This window comes from Perca flavescens, chromosome 24 (genome assembly GCF_004354835.1).
Source record: "Perca flavescens isolate YP-PL-M2 chromosome 24, PFLA_1.0, whole genome shotgun sequence".
In the NCBI taxonomy this organism is placed as follows: domain Eukaryota; kingdom Metazoa; phylum Chordata; class Actinopteri; order Perciformes; family Percidae; genus Perca; species Perca flavescens.
The window spans coordinates 167,501-190,000 of NC_041354.1; the positions used below are offsets into that span (position 1 = coordinate 167,501).

General features: G+C 42.2%; 2 protein-coding genes across 6 annotated transcripts in view; both read right to left on the reverse strand.

The window, feature by feature from the left end:
• Positions 1 to 17,119, reverse strand: part of LOC114550674 (formimidoyltransferase-cyclodeaminase-like) — a 99,296-nt gene extending 82,177 nt beyond the window's left edge. Inside the window, exons 1-2 of one of the 2 annotated variants that reach the window (XM_028571434.1) lie at positions 17,051 to 17,119; positions 7,385 to 7,507 (exon numbers count right to left, since the gene is read on the reverse strand). The gene's annotated coding sequence lies outside the window, so the exon portion shown is untranslated. Of the gene's footprint in view, positions 1 to 2,674; positions 2,761 to 7,384; positions 7,508 to 17,050 lie in introns of those variants that run through there. The other variant, XM_028571435.1, reaches the window with a different exon arrangement.
• A 1,652-nt stretch (positions 17,120 to 18,771) lies between these two features.
• Positions 18,772 to 22,500, reverse strand: part of LOC114551275 (target of Nesh-SH3) — a 37,090-nt gene continuing 33,361 nt past the window's right edge. For all 4 annotated transcript variants that reach the window (XM_028572444.1, XM_028572447.1, XM_028572445.1 and 1 more), the window contains 2 exons: positions 20,945 to 21,067; positions 18,772 to 19,120 (listed from right to left, as the gene is read on the reverse strand). In XM_028572444.1, the coding sequence (XP_028428245.1) occupies positions 19,005 to 19,120; positions 20,945 to 21,067 (239 nt within the window). In that variant the 3' untranslated portion in view covers positions 18,772 to 19,004. The remainder of the gene's footprint in view (positions 19,121 to 20,944; positions 21,068 to 22,500) is intronic.

The following is a 22,500-nucleotide window of genomic DNA, read 5'->3' on the forward strand; positions in this document are numbered from 1 at the left end:
GATCCAGCGCATTAAAACAAATCCCATGTGGACTTTTTAATTAATTTCTTTTTCTAAAATAGTCATACGGCAGAAATCGGGCACCAGGCCCGAGTACTTACACCACCACCCCCCTCTGTAAACAATTTCTCATCGAATCCACACGATTCACGTAGGTCACCTATTTTGGTTTCAAAATGGCGAATTTCGCCGAAAGGTGAGTGATTTTCATGTCTGTCTGGACCTATGGATGTCACTATGGTGGTGCCACAAGGTTCTACTCACGTAGACTCTGTTCTCCCTATGCATCAATGACGTTGCTCTTGCTGTCGGGGACTCTCAAATCAACCTCTATGCAGACGATACCATCCTGTATACATCCGGCCCCTCATTTGATATCGGGCTATCAAAACCTCCAGGATAGCTTCAAATGTCACTCCTTCCAAAACCTCCAATTACTACTAAACTCACTTGGCAAAACCAAGTTCATGCTTTTCAATCGATCGCTGCACACCCCTGCCCATCAGATTAGCATTACCACACTCGACGGGTTGGAATTAGAAAATGTGGCAGTGTACAAATACTTAGGTGTCTGGTTAGACAGTTCCCTCTCCTTCCAGCAACACATAAAACACCTTCAATCTAAAGTTAAGTCCAGGATCGGTTTCCTGTTCCGCAACAGGGCCTCCTTCACTCACGCTGCCAAACTCGCTTTAGTGAAAATGACAATTCTACCAATTCTTGATTTCAGCGATATCGTTTAAAGAACTGCCTCAAACTCTCTCCTGAAAAACACTAGATGTTGTCTACCATAGTGCCGTTCATTTTGTAACCAGAGCCCCTTCTAACACCCACCACTACAACCTCTATCCATTAGTCGGCTGGCCCTCGTTACACACTCAAGGTACCAACTCATTTACAAGTTCTTGCTCCTGTACCTACGCTCACTGGTCCCAATAGCCTCATCCACCTGCAGCCTTCGCTCAAGCAGATACATCATCTACAAGTGTTTGACTCTTTACCAAATTTCAGCATTTATTTATACTATCTATTCATGTTTTTCTTATTATTGATCTTCATCACTAACTAGACCACAACTTGCACGAACTGTATTTGACTCTTTACTGCATTTTAACAGTTATATAGACTGCCTATTCATGTATATTGTGTTGTTATTACCATATCCATCAATTTACTCCTTTCGCGCCAGCTTTGTAATGCCTACTTAACCTGTACTTTATGTAGCCTATTGTATTCTGCATGTTGTCTTGCACACTTATGCTTTTCTTGGCCAGGCAACCGTTACAAATGAGAATCTGTTCTCAACGGCCTACCCGGTTAAATAAAGGTTAAATAAAATTGTTGAAACTGTGTTTCAGAGCGTGAGAGAGGCAGCTGTAGTGACCGTCAGCCAGATTCTGAACGCCAGCCAGTCAGACAACAACCAGGAAAACAGCGCTTTTCACAAGTAAAATACTCTTGGTTTTCAGAAGCACACTGACGATATATATGATATACAAGACAATATATTTCTGTGTTGTGTGCAGCCTGATGCTGACCCTAACCTAGCTGTAGGCTGTTTATATCTTTATATATTCCTGTATATACATTATGTGCAGAGGTGTCAAGTAACGAAGTACAAATACTTCATTACCTTACTTAAGTAGAAATTTTGGGTATCTATACTTTACTGAATTTTACAGCATACTTTTTACTTATACTCCTTAAATTACTTACTCCTACAAGTTCAGCTTGTTTTCATTCCGGCTTGTCATCGTTAAAAAAAACCGCACACGCAAAAGAGTGAATTTAATTGTACGCGATCCATCGCACCTGCACAGACGTGGTGCTAATACGGCACCGGTGCCTTAATGACCATTATCTACCGGACCGAATAGCAACGTGGATTTCGGTGCCTTATTTAGGTCCCACTTAAATACCTGCGCTTCTCTCTGATTTTCCGAAAACGTACTTTAGAGGGAACTGAAACATTGCCGCTTACATTACTTTTACTTTTATACTTTAAGTAGTTTTGAAACCAGTACTTTTACATTTTACTTTAGTAAAAAGCTTGAGTTGATACTTCAACTTCTACGGAAGTCTTTATATACCCTAGTATCGATACTTCTACTTGAGTAATGAATGTGAATACTTTTGACACCTCTGATTATGTGTGTGTGTGTGTATGTATATGTATATATATATATATATATATATATATATATATATATATATATATATATATATAGTATATATATATATATATATATATATATATATATATATTATATATTTTCCTGCAAAAATATATATGTGTGTATATATGTCTATATATTCCTGTATATATGTGTGTATATATGTCTATATATATTGACATTTATTTATTGAAGAGGAATAACCCCTTGAGATGAACCATCTCGTTTTCGAGGGGGTCCTCTAGTTCAGGTACAGAAATTGACATTGACCTTACAGCGGCAGTCAAACAGAAAAAAAAAATAAAAAATTACTTTACGATAACAGTAAGTGCAAAAATATATAATACATATATTTTATATATATGTGTGTATACATATATGTCTATACATATATGTCTATATATTCCTATATATATATGTGTATGTATGACTATGTATTTCTGTATATATGTGTGTATATATGACTATATATTTGTGTATATTTGCAGCCTGACACTGACCCTGTCCAGGCTGTCGGTGAACCTGAGTCTGATCTCCAATGATTCTAAGTTGGTTCAGCCAAACATCACAATCCAGTCGGCTCAGATCTCAGCAGCCGACACTCTGGGAGTCCAGTTCACCGCGCTGTCAGGTGACTATTATCAGCCAATCAGCAGCCTCTCAGGGTCTGCTCCTTTAACCAGGGGTCAAAAGTCAAATGGAGATGGTTTCATGGTTTTATTATTCCTTCATTAATCTGCTCACTGTTTAATCTTTCTTCTGCGGCTGCTTTCTCGTGTTTTACTTTTGTAGTTTTTGCAGAGTTTAAATACCGAAAGGTTTAACTTTTACAGTTCCCGAGCATATCGTTATCAGTGAGAATCTTGAGTAAACTTAAAAAGTAATGAAATTAAGTAATTTGTTACCTATCCAAATAATAAAAGTCCAAATAATAAAAGATGTTTATCTGCACAGACTGCCACACACTGTTAATCTGAACACACTGCCACACAAACAGGTTTTTCTGCAAACACTGCCACACAAACACTGTTTATCTGCAAAGACTACTACACAAACACTATTAATCTGCACAAACTTTGCCACAGTTTTTGTTGCCATTTTCAGTTTTTGACGCTTTTTTCTCTCTCGAGATGTCCTTATCAATAAAGTTTTAGATGTTTCTGTGGTTGTGTTTCAGCTTCTGAACGGTACGTCTCTGTGGGACTTCTCGTGTGTGTTTTGGGACTACAGTTTGGAGGATTGGAGAGCAGCTGGCTGCTGGAAGGGAAACGCTTCAGACGGAGTCCTCCGATGTTTCTGCAACCACACAACCAACTTCGCTGCTCTCTGGGTGAAGAAACATGCTCACAAGTTTCACTTCACACTCAACATTTCATATATTTCAACATATACCAAAGTGAGTCTGGTAGGAAGCTTGTTGAAAACTCTATTGTGTGTTTGTGTTTCAGTCCTTCAGAGAGAATTATAAATATGCAGAGCGCTGGATGTGATTTCTATAGTTGGACTTTCTTTCTCCATCCTGGGTTTGGTTGTTACGATAATTCACCACATTACGGACAAGTAAGACATTATTAATCATATTACATATAATTTATTGTCTGGGTGAGTACTCTGTTTTGTGAGATATATGAATCCTACTAAGGTAGTTCCAGTGGAACTGTTTACCGTTCTAAAATATCTGTGTTTTAACAGTTGTTTGTCTGTATATTTTAACAGAAATTGCCAGTTTAATCTTGAAATCTTAGGACTCATTCTCTTATTTCGACTCTATACCTAAAATGTAACATGATCTGTGTTCTACAGCTTTAAGAAAAACAGTGGCGAACGGAAGAAGTGTAGGAACTCCCAGCTTGCTTTGCTGAGTATATGCTTCAGTCTACTGGCCTTCATCATCACCTTCCTCTTTGGCATCACAAACCGCCGACAGGATGTTGGCGATGATGACGCAGTTGGCGACACTGATGACAATGAAACCAACGGCGTTCTGGACTCTGATGAACACGTGGCTGCGGACGGTGGCCCATGTTCGGTGGTGACGGCGCTGCTTCACTTCTTCCTGTTAGCTACGTTCATGTGGAACAGCATGTACGCCACGCAGCTGGTGCTGCTCGTCCGCAAGATGCATCAGAACCTGCCGCCATGCTGGACGCCGCTCAGCGCCACCATAGGATGGGGTACGGCTTTAAAGTTTTACTTTACAGGATTTACCTCTTTAGACCACATGTTAGACAGAAGAGAAACACAATGACGTAATGGTACAAAACGTTTTTTGCTTTTTGTCTCTTAGTAGAAGATAATATATATGATTTGGATGTTTTCTGGTCAAAAGTTGATTCAAAATAAAAATGTTTTAATCTGCACACGCTGCCACACAAAGTTAATCTGCACACACTGCCACACAAACACAGTTAATCTACACACACTGCCACACACTGGTTTAGGAGATGGCGCAGTGGATATGACACATGCCTTTGGTGTGGGAGATCCAGGTTTGCGATACATCAATCAATATGTCCTAGAGCAAGACACTTGACACTAGTTGCTCCTGAGGTGTGTTACCTCTGATATATACATAGCAATTGGATAAAAGTGTCAGCTAAATGTAATAATGTTTATCTGCACACATTGCAATACAAACACCGTTTATCTGCACACACGTCACATAAACACTGTTAATCTGCACACACAGCCACACAAACATATTTATCTGCACACACTGCCACACAAACATTTATCTGCAGACACTGCCACACAAGCACTGTTCATCTGCACACACTGCCACACAAGCACTCTTAATCTGCACACACTGCCACAACAATGTTTATCTGCACACACTGCCACACAAACATGTTTATCTGCACACGCTGCCACACAAACATGTTTATCTGCACACGCTGCAATACAAGCACCGTTTATCTGCACACACTGTCACATAAACACTCCTAATCTGCACACACTGCCACACAAACATATTTATCTGCACACACTGGCACACAAACACTATTAATCTGCACACACTGCCACACAAATGTTTATCTGCACACACTGGCAAACAAATTCTGTTCATCTGCACGCATTGCCACACAGTCACTGTTAATCTGCAAACGCTGCCACACAAACGTTTATCTGCACACACTGCCACACAAACACTGTTTATCTGCACACACTGCCACACAATCACTGTTTATCTGCACACACTGCAATACAAACTTTTAATCTGCACACGCTCCCACACAAACATTTTTAATTAAATGAAAAAAGCTAAATTCCTCTTTAACTGTTGTTTTAACTTCTTGTTTCCTGTCAGGAGTCCCAGCTGTTGTCATGGCGATCACACTGGGAATTGCCTACAGGGAGGACAACCCTCTACGATATAGACAGGAGGAATTGTGGGTATTTTATAATCATTCATTCATTATTTGTTTGTTTCTTTGTAAACTTTGAATGTTTTTTTTTGACATTTTAATTTCTTTTTTTAAACTAGATTTGGTTTATTTGGAAACTTTGGACCTAAACTAAATAAAGTTCTGTGTGTTTGATCTTCAACAGTTCTCATATTTGTTGTTGACACTTTTTTGACATTTTGGACATTTGTTTTAAGCCGTTCTTGACACTATTTGTGATGTTTATATCTATAGATAATGACATATGTTGTTATGATTTACTGTTTAAAGTTGCTGGCTGGCAGCGCTGGATAAATCCAAAGACTTTGACTTTGGGAAGCCGATGTTTTGGGGTTTTCTGCTTCCTATCGGTTTGATTCTGATCTACAACATCGTTCTGTTGGTTCTGGTCTCTCAGACCACCTGCAGGACCGACCCCGCCCTCAAGAGGTAACACACCCCCCCCCCCCCTCCCTCCTCACCCCCAAAACTTTAACAGGTAACACCCCAGACAGAATTTTATTCAAAAAGTATTAAACTATTTTCCTCCAAATATTCTGACATTTCTTTTTAAATGTAAATACATGTTTAATATTTTTTTTAAATTTGACTTCTATTTCTTGTAAATTTTCTAAATATTTTTTGTTTATCTTTTACAATTTTTTTCTATTATAAAATAATGATGGTCTGTCCTGGACCCAACATTTTCTAACAAAATATTTGGACCTTTAAATATATATTTTTTATCTGAATTATTATTATTATTATTATTATTGTTGTATATATATCTTTTTAAACATTCTGTCTAGTTATAAGATTCTTCTTACACAATATTCAGACCTTTTTCTTGTAATATTTTAAAATTATTTACTTAATAAAAAAGGTCAATATTTCTTCTATAGAATACGATATATTTTATAAATTAAAGAACCTTTGTTTTGTGTTTCTGCAGCAGCAACCCTCGGTCCGTGTGGAGGAAGTTTCTGATCAGTTTCTCTCTGGCCGTGTTACTCGGTCTGTCCTGGACTCTGGGTTACCTGGTGCTGGTTACCACGGGATACGCCCACCTGGTGCTCAGCATCCTCTTCTGCCTCTGCACCACCACACAGGTGGGTCAGATATGGAGGGCATGCAGAGGAAGCCACATGCATATAAATATATAAGTGATATCCCGAAATCAAGATAAACTGTTTTTGTGTTTCAGGGGCTCCAGATATTCGTCCTGTTCACCGCCAGAATGCCGAGCTTCAGAGCCGGAGTGTCAGAATTGGTTCAGACCATCTCGTCTGTCAACATCCAACTCAAAGAGTTTTCATATAATCTGCTGAGAGAAAGGAATCACTCTACCGAGTCCTACAGAGACCTGAAAGACTAGAGATTTTTTTTGCAGCAATTTCTATTTAAAATTTTTTACTTTTGTTATGAAATTTCTTTTAATCTATTTTCCCTTTTATTGTGAAAATATTCGACTTTTATTCTGAAAACATTGATCTATTCCCTATCTTTTATTCTGAAAATGTATATAAATGTTTTCCTCGAAATATTGGGACTTTGAATCTGAAAATATGTATCTTTCTTCACTCAAAATATTGGTACTTTAATTCTGAAAATATTGATCTTTTCTCTATCAAAATATTTGGACATTTATTCAGAAAATATTCAACTTTTATTCAGAAAATATTTATCCCTTTTCTGTCAAAATATTGGGACTTTAATGATAAAATTCAACTTTTCCTAAAATATTCTAAATGTATTTCGTAGAAAATTGGCATCCAACTTTTCTTCAGACACAGTAACACAGAAACAGACTTAAAAAAGAAGTCTTACCTTCAGATGATTCAGCCAGGATCTACTGGAGGGACTACACTTCCCAGAATGCATTGGAACCCTTCGGGAGAAGCCAGAATGATCCACTAGAAGGACTACACTTCCCAGAATGCATTTTAATTCCTCGGGAGAAGCCAGAAGAGCAGCGGAGAAGAAAAGAGAACAAATCCAAAGTTTGAAATCTGATTTTAATGTTTTTGTTGTTGTGTAAAGACTCAGAGGATTGTTTCTGGACATTCTCACTGTGACTGTTACTTAAAGTACATTTACTCAAAATGTTGCACTTTCACAGTAAAATAAATTAATTCTCTCATCAAATCGTCTTTCAACATTTTATAGACAGTTATTGGCCTAAACCAAAGTTATAATAAATAAACTGGACTTTTAAAAAGGCGACAGAAAAGAGACAGAGAGACACCAGAGGGAGACAAACTCACACCAATCATCTTCATCACACTCTCTGTTCTCATTGGTTCTGGCTCTTCTGTTTGAAGCCTAAAAGTCCTTTCTATGTTACTACAGACACACACACACATACACATACACACACACATACAGAGACACACACATACACACACACACGTTACAACTATCCCCAGTGTGCCCTATGCACTAAAAACAGCGTAACGCGTTGTTATCAGCTAATGGCTAACCCTGCTAGAGCTAACCCTGCTAGAGCTAACCCTGCTGGTATAGAGCTAACCCTGCTAGAGCTAACCCTGCTAGTATAGAGCTAAACCTGCTAGTATAGAGCTAAACCTGCTAGTATAGAGTTAACCCTGCTAGAGCTAGCCCTGCTAGTATAGAGCTAATTCTGCTAGTATAGAGCTAACCCTGCTAGTATAGAGTTAACCCTGCTAGAGCTAGCCCTGCTAGTATAGAGCTAATTCTGCTAGTATAGAGCTAACCCTGCTAGTATAGAGCTAGCCCTGCTAGTATAGAGCTAATTCTGCTAGTATAGAGCTAACCCTGCTAGTATAGAGTTAACCCTGCTAGAGCTAGCCCTGCTAGTATAGAGCTAATTCTGCTAGTATAGAGCTAACCCTGCTAGTATAGAGCTAACCCTGCTAGAGCTAGCCCTGCTAGTATAGAGCTAACCCTGCTAGTATAGAGCTAAACCTGCTAGTATAGAGCTAACCCTACTAGAGCTAAACCTGCTAGTATAGAGTTAACCCTGCTAGTATAGAGCTAATTCTGCTAGTATAGAGCTAACCCTGCTAGTATAGAGCTATCCCTGATAGTATAGAGCTATCCCTGATAGTATAGAGCTATCCCTGATAGTATAGAGCTAGCCCTGCTAGTATAGAGCTATCCCTGCTAGTATAGAGCTATCCCTGCCAGTATAGAGCTATCCCTGATAGTATAGAGCTAGCCCTGATAGTATAGAGCTAGCCCTGATAGTATAGAGCTATCCCTGCTAGTATAGAGCTATCCCTGATAGTATAGAGCTAGCCCTGCTAGTATAGAGCTAGCCCTGCTAGTATAGAGCTATCCCTGCTAGTATAGAGCTAACCCTAATAGTATAGAGCTATCCCTGCTAGTATAGAGCTATCCCTGCTAGTATAGAGCTAACCCTGCTAGTATAGAGCTATCCCTGATAGTATAGAGCTAACCCTAATAGTATAGAGCTAATCCTGCTAGTATAGAGCTATCCCTGCTAGTATAGAGCTAATCCTGCTAGTATAGAGCTAATCCTGCTAGTATAGAGCTATCCCTGCTAGTATAGAGCTAATCCTGCTAGTATAGAGCTAATCCTGCTAGTATAGAGCTAATCCTGCTAGTATAGAGCTAATCCTGCTAGTATAGAGCTAACCCTGCTAGTATAGAGGTAGCCCTGCTAGAGCTAGCCCTTAGTTTTGATGTGCTGAACCAGCTGGCTCTGTGATGTGACAGTGATGGTTGTTAGGGCGTCCTTTTCCTTTTTATAGAGAACAGAGTCTGGAAAGCTGCAGCTGTGTATTCCAGCTGTTTCAGAGCCATAAAAACTCCAAAACAAGAGACAAACATCCGTCCTGTGGAGCCGCAGAGACGCTGAGCTCATCGCCTGGAAGCAGAGCTGCTTATGTGGAGTCAGGAAACACCGGAGAGAGAATCCCTCGTCACTACCCATCTGGCAGCGCCGTAAACACCAACGCTGCTGACAGGAAGAGAGATGGAGGCTCTGGGAGGTTCCTGTGTGAGCTCGGGCTTCGGCAGGGTTTCCCCCTGACTCACCGGCTCCTACAGAACCAGCTGCAGAACATCTGCATCCACACAGAGACACACAGTCAGCTGATTGGCCGTTCGTGTCCCGAAGAAGTCAAGGAGTAAACACAAGACTTTCATCCAGGAAACAGGCGACAAAAAGGTGACAAAAAGGCCACAAAAAGGCCATAAAAAGCCATAAAAAAAGGTCATGAAAAGGCGAAGAAAAGGCTACGAACAGGCCACGAAAAGGCTACAAAAAGAGGTCATGAAAAGGTCATGAAAAGGCCATTAAAAAAGATCATGGAAAGGCCACGGAAAGGCTACGAAAAGGCCACGAAAAAAGGCCACAAAAAGGCTATTAACAGGATAAGAAAAGGCGAAGAAAAGGTCATGAAAAGGCCACAAAAAGGCCACAAAAAAGGCCATAAAAAGCCAGAAAAATAGGTCATGAGAAGGCCACAAAAAGGCTACGAAAAGGCCACGAAAAGGCGATGAAAAAAGGCCACGAAAAGGCAAAGAAAAGGCGAAGAAAAGGTCATGAAAAGGCCACGAAAGGCCACAAAAAAAGATCATGGAAAGGCCACGGAAAGGTTACGAAAAAGCCACGAAAAAAGGCCATGAAAAGGCCACAAAAGAACGTCATGAAAAGGCCACGAAAAGGCTACAAAAAGAGGTCATGAAAAGGTCATGAAAAGGCCATAAAAAAAGATCATGGAAAGGCCACGGAAAGGCTACGAAAAGGCCACGAAAAAAGGCCATGAAAAGGCCACGGAAAGGCGATGAAAAAAGGCCACGAAAAGGCTATGAACAGGAAAAGAAAAGGCGAAGAAAAGGTCAAGAAAAGGCTACAAAAAGAGGTCATGAAAAGGTCATGAAAAGGCCATTAAAAAAGATCATGGAAAGGCCACGGAAAGGCTACGAAAAGGCCACGAAAAAAGGCCACAAAAAGGCTATGAACAGGATAAGAAAAGGCGAAGAAAAGGTCATGAAAAGGCCACAAAAAGGCCACAAAAAGGCCACAAAAAAGGCCATAAAAAGCCAGAAAAATAGGTCATGAGAAGGCCACAAAAAGGCTACGAAAAGGCCACGAAAAGGCGATGAAAAAAGGCCACGAAAAGGCAAAGAAAAGGCGAAGAAAAGGTCATGAAAAGGCCACGAAAGGCCACAAAAAAAGATCATGGAAAGGCCACGGAAAGGATACAAAAAAGCCACGAAAAAAGGCCATGAAAAGGCCACAAAAGAACGTCATGAAAAGGCCACGAAAAGGCTACAAAAAGAGGTCATGAAAAGGTCATGAAAAGGCCATAAAAAAAGATCATGGAAAGGCCACGGAAAGGCTACGAAAAGGCCACGAAAAAAGGCCATGAAAAGGCCACGGAAAGGCGATGAAAAAAGGCCACGAAAAGGCTATGAACAGGAAAAGAAAAGGCAAAGAAAAGGTCAAGAAAAGGCCACAAAAAGGCCACAAAAAGCCAGAAAAATAGGTCATGAGAAGGCCACAAAAAGGCTACGAAAAGGCGAAGAAAAGGTCATGAAAAGGCCACAAAAAAAGGTCATGAAAAGGCAGAGAAAGCTGAACAGGTGTTCACGTCCTGAAGACATTTAGGAGAAAACACAAGACTTTCACCCAGGAAACAGGTGTTCATGTCCTGAAGAAGTTAAGGAGAAAACACAAGACTTTCACCCAGGAAACAGGTGTTCATGTCCTGGAGACGTTAAGGAGAAAACACAAGACTTTCACCCAGGAAACAGGTGATCATGTCCTGAAGAAGTTAAGGAGAAAACACAAGACTCACCCAGGAAACAGGTGTTCATGTCCTGGAAGAAGTTAAGGAGAAAACACAAGACTTTCACCCAGGAAACAGGTGTTCATGTCCTGAAGAAGTTAAGGAGAAAACACAAGACTTTCACCCAGGAAACAGGTGTTCATGTCCTGAAGAAGTTAAGGAGAAAACACAAGACTCACCCAGGAAACAGGTGTTCATGTCCTGAAGAAGTTAAGGAGAAAACACAAGACTTTCACCCAGGACAACATTAGTTTGTTGTTCGTTTTGTTGAAGCAGACTGCTCAGTCATGTTTCCTGCAGCACATTAAACTCTGCTAATTGGAAACACACACACACACACACACAGAGAGAGACACAGAGACACACACACACACACACAAACACACACACACACCTGGAAGTGATCCCCAGGCAGAGAACACAACATCATGTAATCAGTCTGTTCTGATGTTATCTGCTGAAATCATGATTAATCTGTCCACCATGTCCAACTCTCTCTGGGTCTGTTTACTCTCTTCTCTTCTTCTACAGTGCCTGCAGGCTTCCCCAGCATACATCACAGGCTTCATATTCTGACTTTTATTCTGAAAATGTTCTGATTTTCTTTGTTCAATTTTTATTTACTTTTTTTCAAAAAAATATTCTGACTTTTATTCTGAAAATATTGCAACTTTTATTCTGAAAATATTGCGATTCATATCCCAATGTTCAGACTTTTTTATTAAACATATTCTGACTTATTTTCTCAAGATATTCTGACTTTTATTCTGAAAATATTGCAACTTTTATTCTGAAAAATATGACTTTTATTCTGAAAAGATTCTGACTTTTATTATAAAAATATTGCGACTTTTATTCTGAAAATATTGCCACTTTTATATCACAATTTTATATCATCAATTCAGTTTTTAAAAAACATTCCAAACTATTTTTCTCAAGATATTCAGACTTTTATTCTGAAAATACTTCAAACACTTTCTTTTTAATGACTGTTTTTCGACATTTCCTGCGGCTGTTCTGCTCTCACTGATTAAACATGTTCCTGTGTGTCCTAACCCGACTCTGAACTCTCAGCCAATCAGTGCTGCGGCTCAGACTTGCCAGGACCAATCAGCAGCAGCAGTTTGGACCGAGGCGCTGTAATCTAATTTTCTCCGTGAGGCCAGCGATGAGAGCAGCAAATTGGAAACAGCCGAGCCCCGAAATCCCATTCAACAAGCCCACCAGACTCCATGTAAATAATCAGGACTTTTAGCGTGTATAGAGCCAGCATATCTCCACCAGACTCCATGTAAATAATCAGGACTTTTAGCGTGTATAGAGCCAGCATATCTCCACCAGACTCCATGTAAATAATCAGGACTTTTAGTGTGTATAGAGCCAGCATATCTCCACCAGACTCCATGTAAATAATCAGGACTTTTAGCGTGTATAGAGCCAGCATATCTCCACCAGACTCCATGTAAATAATCAGGACTTTTAGCGTGTATAGATCCAGCATATCTCCACCAGACTCCATGTAAATAATCAGGACTTTTAGCGTGTATAGAGCCAGCATATCTCCACCAGACTCCATGTAAATAATCAGGACTTTTAGCGTGTATAGAGCCAGCATATCTCCACCAGACTCCATGTAAATAATCAGGACTTTTAGTGTGTATAGAGCCAGCATATCTCCACCAGACTCCATGTAAATAATCAGGACTTTTAGTGTGTATAGAGCCAGCATATCTCCACCAGACTCCATGTAAATAATCAGGACTTTTAGCGTGTATAGAGCCAGCATATCTCCACCAGACTCCATGTAAATAATCAGGACTTTTAGCGTGTATAGATCCAGCATATCTCCACCAGACTCCATGTAAATAATCAGGACTTTTAGCGTGTATAGAGCCAGCATATCTCCACATGTAAATGGGTGAATTAAGGGTTTATTTCAACCAAACCAGAGTGGTGATTGTTGGAACAGTGGAAAGATGAACTAAGACGGCTTTTGGTAGTTTTATTTAGTTTCTGTCAACTTTGAATGAAGGTTGTTTTACGATGATAAAAGTCCTGATTATTTACATGGAGTCTGGTGGAGATATGCTGGCTCTATACACACTAAAAGTCCTGATTATTTACATGGAGTCTGGTGTAGTTTGGTGATGGTGATTTTGGGGCTGTTTCATGTTAAACTAAAAGGATCTTATTATCCTAAAATGTCTATCTCTGTAGAGATCCATCCCATAATGTGTATATATTTGTGTGTGTGTCTCTCACTCTCTCTGCCCCTGGGGGCCCCAGGGACAGCCAATTATATTTTAAAGGTCTTTTTCAACTAATTGTGGGCCTGTAAAGCCTCTGAGAGATGTGTACTGTCAGATCTTTAGCCTAAGGCAGCACTGAACAATAATCAGAACCAGAATCTCTGGGAGCAACACACACACACAGCTTAAAAACAACCTATTTTGATCTTATGGAGCTGGAAACCTGTCAGGCTGTTTGATTTATAAAACTTTATTGATGCAGCTCTGTGCTGACAGAGACGTTACGTTATCGTGTTTCACCTCCAGGACTCCATCCTGTTTTCATTTCCCTCTCTAGTGTCTTTATATAATCTCATAACCATTCCTCAGCACACAGAGACACTGCTGTTGTTTCCATCTCGCAGCTACAGAGCCAGAAGATGAACAGCTCTTCTCCCCACCAGACTCCATGTAAATAATCAGGACTTTTATCAGCGTAAAAACACACTTCATTCAAAAGCCGTCTTGGTTCATCTTTCCACTGTTCCAACAATCACCACTCTGGTTTGGTTGAAATAAACACTTAATTTACCCATTTACATGTGGAGATATGCTGGCTCTATACACACTAAAAGTCCTGATTATTTACATGGAGTCTGGTGGAGATATGCTGGCTCTATACACGCTAAAAGTCCTGATTATTTACATGGAGTCTGGTGGAGATATGCTGGTTCTATACACGCTAAAAGTCCTGATTATTTACATGGAGTCTGGTGGAGATATGCTGGCTTTATACACGCTAAAAGTCCTGATTATTTACATGGAGTCTGGTGGAGATATGCTGGCTCTATACACGCTAAAAGTCCTGATTATTCACATGGAGTCTGGTGGAGATATGCTGGCTCTATACATGCTAAAAGTCCTGATTATTTACATGGAGTCTGGTGGAGATATGCTGGCTCTATACACACTAAAAGTCCTGATTATTTACATGGAGTCTGGTGGAGATATGCTGGCTTTATACACGCTAAAAGTCCTGATTATTTACATGGAGTCTGGTGGAGATATGCTGGCTCTATACACGCTAAAAGTCCTGATTATTCACATGGAGTCTGGTGGAGATATGCTGGCTCTATACATGCTAAAAGTCCTGATTATTTACATGGAGTCTGGTGGAGATATGCTGGCTCTATACACGCTAAAAGTCCTGATTATTTACATGGAGTCTGGTGGAGATATGCTGGCTCTATACACACTAAAAGTCCTGATTATTTACATGGAGTCTGGTGGAGATATGCTGGCTCTATACACGCTAAAAGTCCTGATTATTTACATGGAGTCTGGTGGAGATATGCTGGCTCTATACACGCTAAAAGTCCTGATTATTTACATGGAGTCTGGTGGAGATATGCTGGCTCTATACACACTAAAAGTCCTGATTATTTACATGGAGTCTGGTGGAGATATGCTGGCTCTATACACACTAAAAGTCCTGATTATTTACATGGAGTCTGGTGGAGATATGCTGGCTCTATACACACTAAAAGTCCTGATTATTTACATGGAGTCTGGTGGAGATATGCTGGCTCTATACACACTAAAAGTCCTGATTATTTACATGGAGTCTGGTGGAGATATGCTGGCTCTATACACACTAAAAGTCCTGATTATTTACATGGAGTCTGGTGGAGATATGCTGGCTCTATACACACTAAAAGTCCTGATTATTTACATGGAGTCTGGTGGAGATATGCTGGCTCTATACACACTAAAAGTCCTGATTATTTACATGGAGTCTGGTGGAGATATGCTGGCTCTATACACACTAAAAGTCCTGATTATTTACATGGAGTCTGGTGGAGATATGCTGGCTCTATACACACTAAAAGTCCTGATTATTTACATGGAGTCTGGTGGAGATATGCTGGCTCAGCTCAGTAATCAATCCATGAACGAGGGATTCCCGTGACTTCATCTTCTCCTAAAACAAGGAGTCCTCCAGATGTTCCTTCATTAATCATATGACAGAAAACACAGAAACACTTACAGGGGAAACACTAACGGTGTGTGTGTGTGTTTGTGTGTCTCTGTGTGTATCTGTGTGTGTGTGTGTGTGTGTGTGTGTGTGTGTGTGTCTCTGATTCAGTCTCTCTGACCTTTGACCCAGAATGTTCCTTTTCTTCCTCTGTGCTAAAAAATACCCCCCCCTCCCCCACCTTCTCTCTGAATTAATAAAAATAATAATAATAACCCACTGGTTGCCGGGGCGATGGGACACACAGCCAATCGTCACCCTGCGGTTGGAAAAGTGATGTCATCCGTCAAATCAGACACACATGAGGGAGTGGGGTTTTGTGGGTAATACGAGGAGGAACCAGACCCCATTCACTTTTTAACAGATTCTAAATTCTTCTCCTCACTGATGCCTTTAAATAGTCAGATCCTTTTAGTTTAACATGAAATCACCATCACCAAACTCCACCAGACTCCATGTAAATAATCAGGACTTTTAGTGTGTATAGAGCCAGTATATCTCCACCAGACTCCATGTAAATAATCAGGACTTTTAGCATGTATAGAGCCAGCATATCTCCACCAGACTCCATGTAAATAATCAGGACTTTTAGCATGTATAGAGCCAGCATATCTCCACCAGACTCCATGTAAATAATCAGGACTTTTAGCGTGTATAGAGCCAGCATATCTCCACCAGACTCCATGTAAATAATCAAGACTTTTAGTGTGTATAGAGCCAGCATATCTCCACATGTAAATGGGTGAATTAAGGGTTTATTTCAACCAAACCAGAGTGGCGATTGTTGGAACAGTGGAAAGATGAACCAAGACGGCTTTTGGTAGTTTTATTTAGTTTCTGTCCACTTTGAATGAAGTGTGTTTTACGATGATAAAAGTCCTGATTATTTACATGGAGTCTGGTGGAAATATGTTTGCTCTATACACGCTAAAAGTCCTGATTATTTACATGGAGTCTGGTGGAGTTTGGTGATGGTGATTTCGGGGCTGTTTCATGTTAAACTAAAAAGTTTGTGTGTCTTTTATTTTGACAAAAAAACGGACAAATATTTTCAGACAAAAGTCATAATATTTTAGCAAAAAGTTGAAATATTTCTATGACTTTTACTCTGAAAATATTCTCATTTTTACACTCAAAATATTCTGATTTGTTGCCCTAGATATTAGAACTTTCGTTCTTCAAAATATTTAGACTTTTCTTTTTTCGTGAAAAATGTCAGACTTTTATTCTGAAAATATCAGCTTCAGTGATCAGTAGATTCAGATTAATTAACGAGACCAAACGGAGGCTAATTGATTCCTAAAAACGTGTACCGGCCGTGTGTCTCGAGGTGTGTTGAGCCTACATGTTGATGAGAGTCTAAATCAAGTCCTGACTCAGTCAGACGGCACGTTCACGAGATTATTTAGGAGGAAATGATTGTTCTTACCTGCTGCTGCTGTTGCCTCAGCTACACACCTGCTGCTGCGCGGCCTGACCGGAAGTGACGTCACTCAAGGGGAGACGGGGGGAGGGGCAATGCCCTTATGTCTCCACATTATATAAAAAACAATACTTTGATCCAATATATTCTCACTTTTTAACCCAAAATATTTTGATTTTATTACCCGAAATATTAATTTTTTTTTACCAAAAATATTATGACTTTTTTTTACCAAAAATATTCTCACTTTTTTACCCAAAATATTATGACTTTTTAAACCAAAATATTCTCACTTTTTTACCCAAAATATTATGACTTTTTTTACCCAAACTATTATGACTTATTCTTCAATTTTCTTTGCCAAAATAAAGATTTTTTTTCATAGATATTCTGATTTAAATTCTACTATATAAAACATGATTTAGTTAAAAGGTGAAAGAACTTAAAAACTTAATAAATGAATGAAGACATTTCTTTTAAAAAACAAATCAAAAATTCTTTATTGTTTAAAATGAAAACAGGAAAATATAAAAACAGAAAAATATAAAAACAGAAAAATATGAAAACAGAAAAATACAAAAACATGGCCAGCGCCACAGACTAACTCCTGACCTTTCTGACAGAACGTTATTTAAACGTTTGTCTCTACGAGAGGCTAACGGATGCTAACGGAAGCTAACGCTAACGCTGAGTCACTCGGACGATGATATGTATCTCGATATTTAAAATAAAAGTGCCAGAAATGTCAAAAACATTTCAAAAAAAGACACACAGGCACACACATACAGACACACACACACACACAGACACACCTGGACACACACAGACACACACACTGAGACACAAACACACACACACACACACCGTTAGCTTGTAGAGACAGACATAAAGTAAATGTTGATCCAGAAGAAGAAGAAGAAGAATTAACTGAATGTAATCGAAGACTTTTCTGATAAATAAGTTATGAAAATAATCTTCCAGGGAGCCAGCTTCCCATTATTTTAACCAAAATAAAATATATCTAGAAGACGAGGCATGTTTGCTATATTTAAAGATTTAAAGATGCCCTGACTGTACGTGTTCCCTGACATCCTGTACATGTTGTTAAAGACCTTTAAAAAGGGGAACTTCAGCTTTCTGTTGTTTCAGGGACAACCAACCAGACTCCATGTAAATAATCAGGACTTTTAGTGTGTATAGAGCCAGCATATCTCCACCAGACTCCATGTAAATAATCAGGACTTTTAGCATGTATAGAGCCAGCATATCTCCACCAGACTCCATGTAAATAATCAGGACTTTTAGCGTGTATAGAGCCAGCATATCTCCACCAGACTCCATGTAAATAATCAGGACTTTTAGCGTGTATAGAGCCAGCATATCTCCACCAGACTCCATGTAAATAATCAGGACTTTTAGCGTGTATAGAGCCAGCATATCTCCACCAGACTCCATGTAAATAATCAGGACTTTTAGTGTGTATAGAACCAGCATATCTCCACATGTAAATGGGTGAATTAAGGGTTTATTTCAACCAAACCAGAGTGGTGGTTGTGGGAACAGTGGAAAGATGAACCAAGACGGCTTTTGGTAGTTTTATTTAGTTTCTGTCCACTTTGAATGAAGTGTGTTTTACGCTGATAAAAGTCCTGATTATTTACATGGAGTCTGGTGTAGTTTGGTGATGGTGATTTCGGGGCTGTTTCATGTTAATCTAAAAGGATCTTACTCTTTAACTAAAAGGTCTATCTCTGTAGGGATCCATCCCATAATGTTGTCAGACACTTAGAATAATAACGTGTCTCTTAGACTCAGAAACATGGGGATTGAACTCCCGGCTGGAACAAACAGAAGTTCCCCTTTAAAGGCTCTTTGTGTGGTGTTCTGCTGGAGGAGCCTGCTGATTGGTTCTCCTGGAGGAGCCTGCTGATTGGTTGAAACATGGAGCCTGCTGATTGGTTCACCATTTCCCGGGGATGGGCGTGCCGCACTCGTACCACGCCACGTAGCTGACGTGGGAGGGGCCTCCGATCTGGCCGAAGTGGACCGGCTCCTGGCGCACCGCTCGGTAGAAACCTGGAACAGAGACACACACTTTAACACACACACACAGAGACACACACTTTAACACACACACACAGAGACACACACTTTAACACACACACACAGAGACACACACACTTTAACACACACACTTTAACACACACACAGAGACACACACTTTAACACACACACACAGAGACACACACACTTTAACACACACACTTTAACACACACACAGAGACACACACTTTAACACACACACACAGAGACACACACACTTTAACACACACACTTTAACACACACACAGAGACACACACTTTAACACACACACTTTAACACACCGGACACACACACACAGAGACACACACTTTAACACACTGGAGACACACACACACACACACACACACACACACACTTTAACACACACACACACAGAGATACACAATTTAACACACACACTTTAACACACTGGAGACACACACACAGACACACACACACACACACACACACTTTAACACACACACAGAGATACACACACTTTAACACACCGGACACACACCACAGAGACACACACTTTAACACACACACAGAGAGAGACACACACTTTAACACACCGGACACACACACACACAGAGACACACACTTTAACACACGGACACACACACACACACACAGAGAGACACACACTTTAACACACCGGACACACACACACACACACACACACAGAGACACACACTTTAACACACGGACACACACACACACACACACACAGAGAGACACACACTTTAACACACCGGACACACACACACACAGAGACACACACTTTAACACACACACACAGAGAGACACACAGAGAGAGACACACACACTTTAACACACACACACACACAGAGACACACACAGAGACACACACTTTAACACACACACACACACACACAGAGACACACACACAGAGACACACACTTTAACACACACACACAGAGAGACACACACTTTAACACACCGGACACACACACAGAGAGACACACACTTTAACACACACAGAGAGACACACACTTTAACACACACACACACAGAGACACACACTTTAACACACCTGACACACACACACAGAGACACACACTTCAACACACCGGACACACACACAGAGACACACACTTTAACACACACACAGAGACACACACTTTAACACACAGACACACACACACACACACACACACACACACACACACACACACACACACACACACACACTTTAACACACCGGACACACACAGAAACACACACACACACCCTCTAACCCAGTGTGAGGGAGACTGTGTGTGGGAGACAGATACCAGGTCTGGGTGAGGGAGACAGGGTGAGGGATACAGGGTGAGGGAGACAGGTACCAGAGACAATGTGAAGGAGACAGTGTGAGGGAGACAGGGTGTGGGAGACGGTGTGAAGGAGACAGGGTGTGGGAGACAGATACCAGGTCTGGGTGAGGGAGACAGGTACCAGAGACAGTGTGAAGGAGACAGTGTGAGGGAGACAGTGTGAGGGAGACAGTGTGAAGGAGACAGGGTGTGGGAGACAGATACCAGGTCTGGGTTAGGGAGACAGGGTGAGGGATACAGGGTGAAGGAGACAAGTACCAGAGACAGTGTGAAGGAGACTGTGTGTGGGAGCCAGATACCAGGTCTGGGTGAGGGAGACAGGGTGTGAGAGACAGTGTGAGGGAGACAGGTACCAGAGACAGTGTGAGGGAGACTGGGTAAGGTATACAGTGTGAGGGAGACAGGTACCAGAGACAGTGTGAGGGAGACAGGGTGAGGGAGACTGTGTGAGGGAGACAGGGTGTGGGAGACAGGTACCAGGTCTGGAGGGCAGGTGGTCTGCTCTGAGCTGGCGTCCGGTCCTGCCGTCCAGAAACGAGTCCACGAACTGACAGTGGTCCTCGCCGAAGCCTGTCTGGTCCCCGATGTTGTAGAAGTTCCCTTCAGGGGGGAGACATGCAGGGTTAGGGGGGGTGGGGGTGTCTCTGTGTGTGTGTGTGTGTGTGTTTGTGACTAGGTGGAGGGAGGTCCAGCTGGGAGGAGGTCTCAGGGAAGACCCAGGACTAGGTGGAGGGAGGTCCAGCTGGGAGGAGGCCTCGGGGAAGACCCAGGACTAGGTGGAGGGAGGTCCAGCTGGGAGGAGGTCTCAGGGAAGACCCAGGACTAGGTGGAGGGAGGTCCAGCTGGGAGGAGGCCTCGGGGAAGACCCAGGACTAGGTGGAGGGATGTCCAGCTGGGAGGAGGCCTCGGGGAAGACCCAGGACTAGGTGGAGGGAGGTCCAGCTGGGAGGAGGCCTCGGGGAAGACCCAGGACCAGGTGGAGGGAGGTCCAGCTGGGAGGAGCCCTTGGGAAGACCCAGGACTTGGTGGAGGGAGGTCCAGCTTGGAGGAGGTCTCAGGAAGACCCAGGACTAGGTGGAGGGAGGTCCAGCTGGGAGGAGGCCTCGGGGAAGACCCAGGACTAGGTGGAGGGAGGTCCAGCTGGGAGGAGGCCTCGGGGAAGACCCAGGACTAGGTGGAGGGAGGTCCAGCTGGGAGAAGGTCTCGGGGAAGACCCAGGACTAGGTGAAGGGATTTCCAGCTGGGAGGAGGTCTCAGGGAAGACCCAGGACTAGGTGGAGGGATGTCCAGCTGGGAGGAGGCCTCGGGGAAGACCCAGGACTAGGTGGAGGGATGTCCAGCTGGGAGGAGGTCTTGGGGAAGACCCAGGACTTGGTGGAGGGAGGTCCAGCTGGGAGGAGCTCTCAGGGAAGACCCAGGACTAGGTGGAGGGATGTCCAGCTGGGAGGAGGCCTCGGGGAAGACCCAGGACTTGGTGGAGGGATGTCCAGCTGGGAGGAGCTCTCAGGGAAAACTCAGGACTAGGTGGAGGGAGGTCCAGCTGGGAGGAGGCCTCGGGGAAGACCCAGGACCAGGTGGAGTGAGGTCCAGCTGGGAGGAGCCCTTGGGGAAGACCCAGGACTTGGTGGAGGGAGGTCCAGCTTGGAGGAGGTCTCAGGGAAGACCCAGGACTAGGTGGAGGGAGGTCCAGCTGGGAGGAGGCCTCGGGAAGACCCAGGACTAGGTGGAGGGAGGTCCAGCTGGGAGGAGGCCTCGGGGAAGACCCAGGACCAGGTGGAGGGAGGTCCAGCTGGGAGGAGCCCTTGGGGAAGACCCAGGACTTGGTGGAGGGAGGTCCAGCTTGGAGGAGGTCTCAGGGAAGACCCAGGACTAGGTGGAGGGATGTCCAGCTGGGAGGAGGCCTCGGGGAAGACCCAGGACTAGGTGGAGGGATTTCAAGCTGGGAGGAGGTCTCAGGGAAGACCCAGGACTAGGTGGAGGGATGTCCAGCTGGGAGGAGGCCTCGGGGAAGACCCAGGACTAGGTGGAGGGAT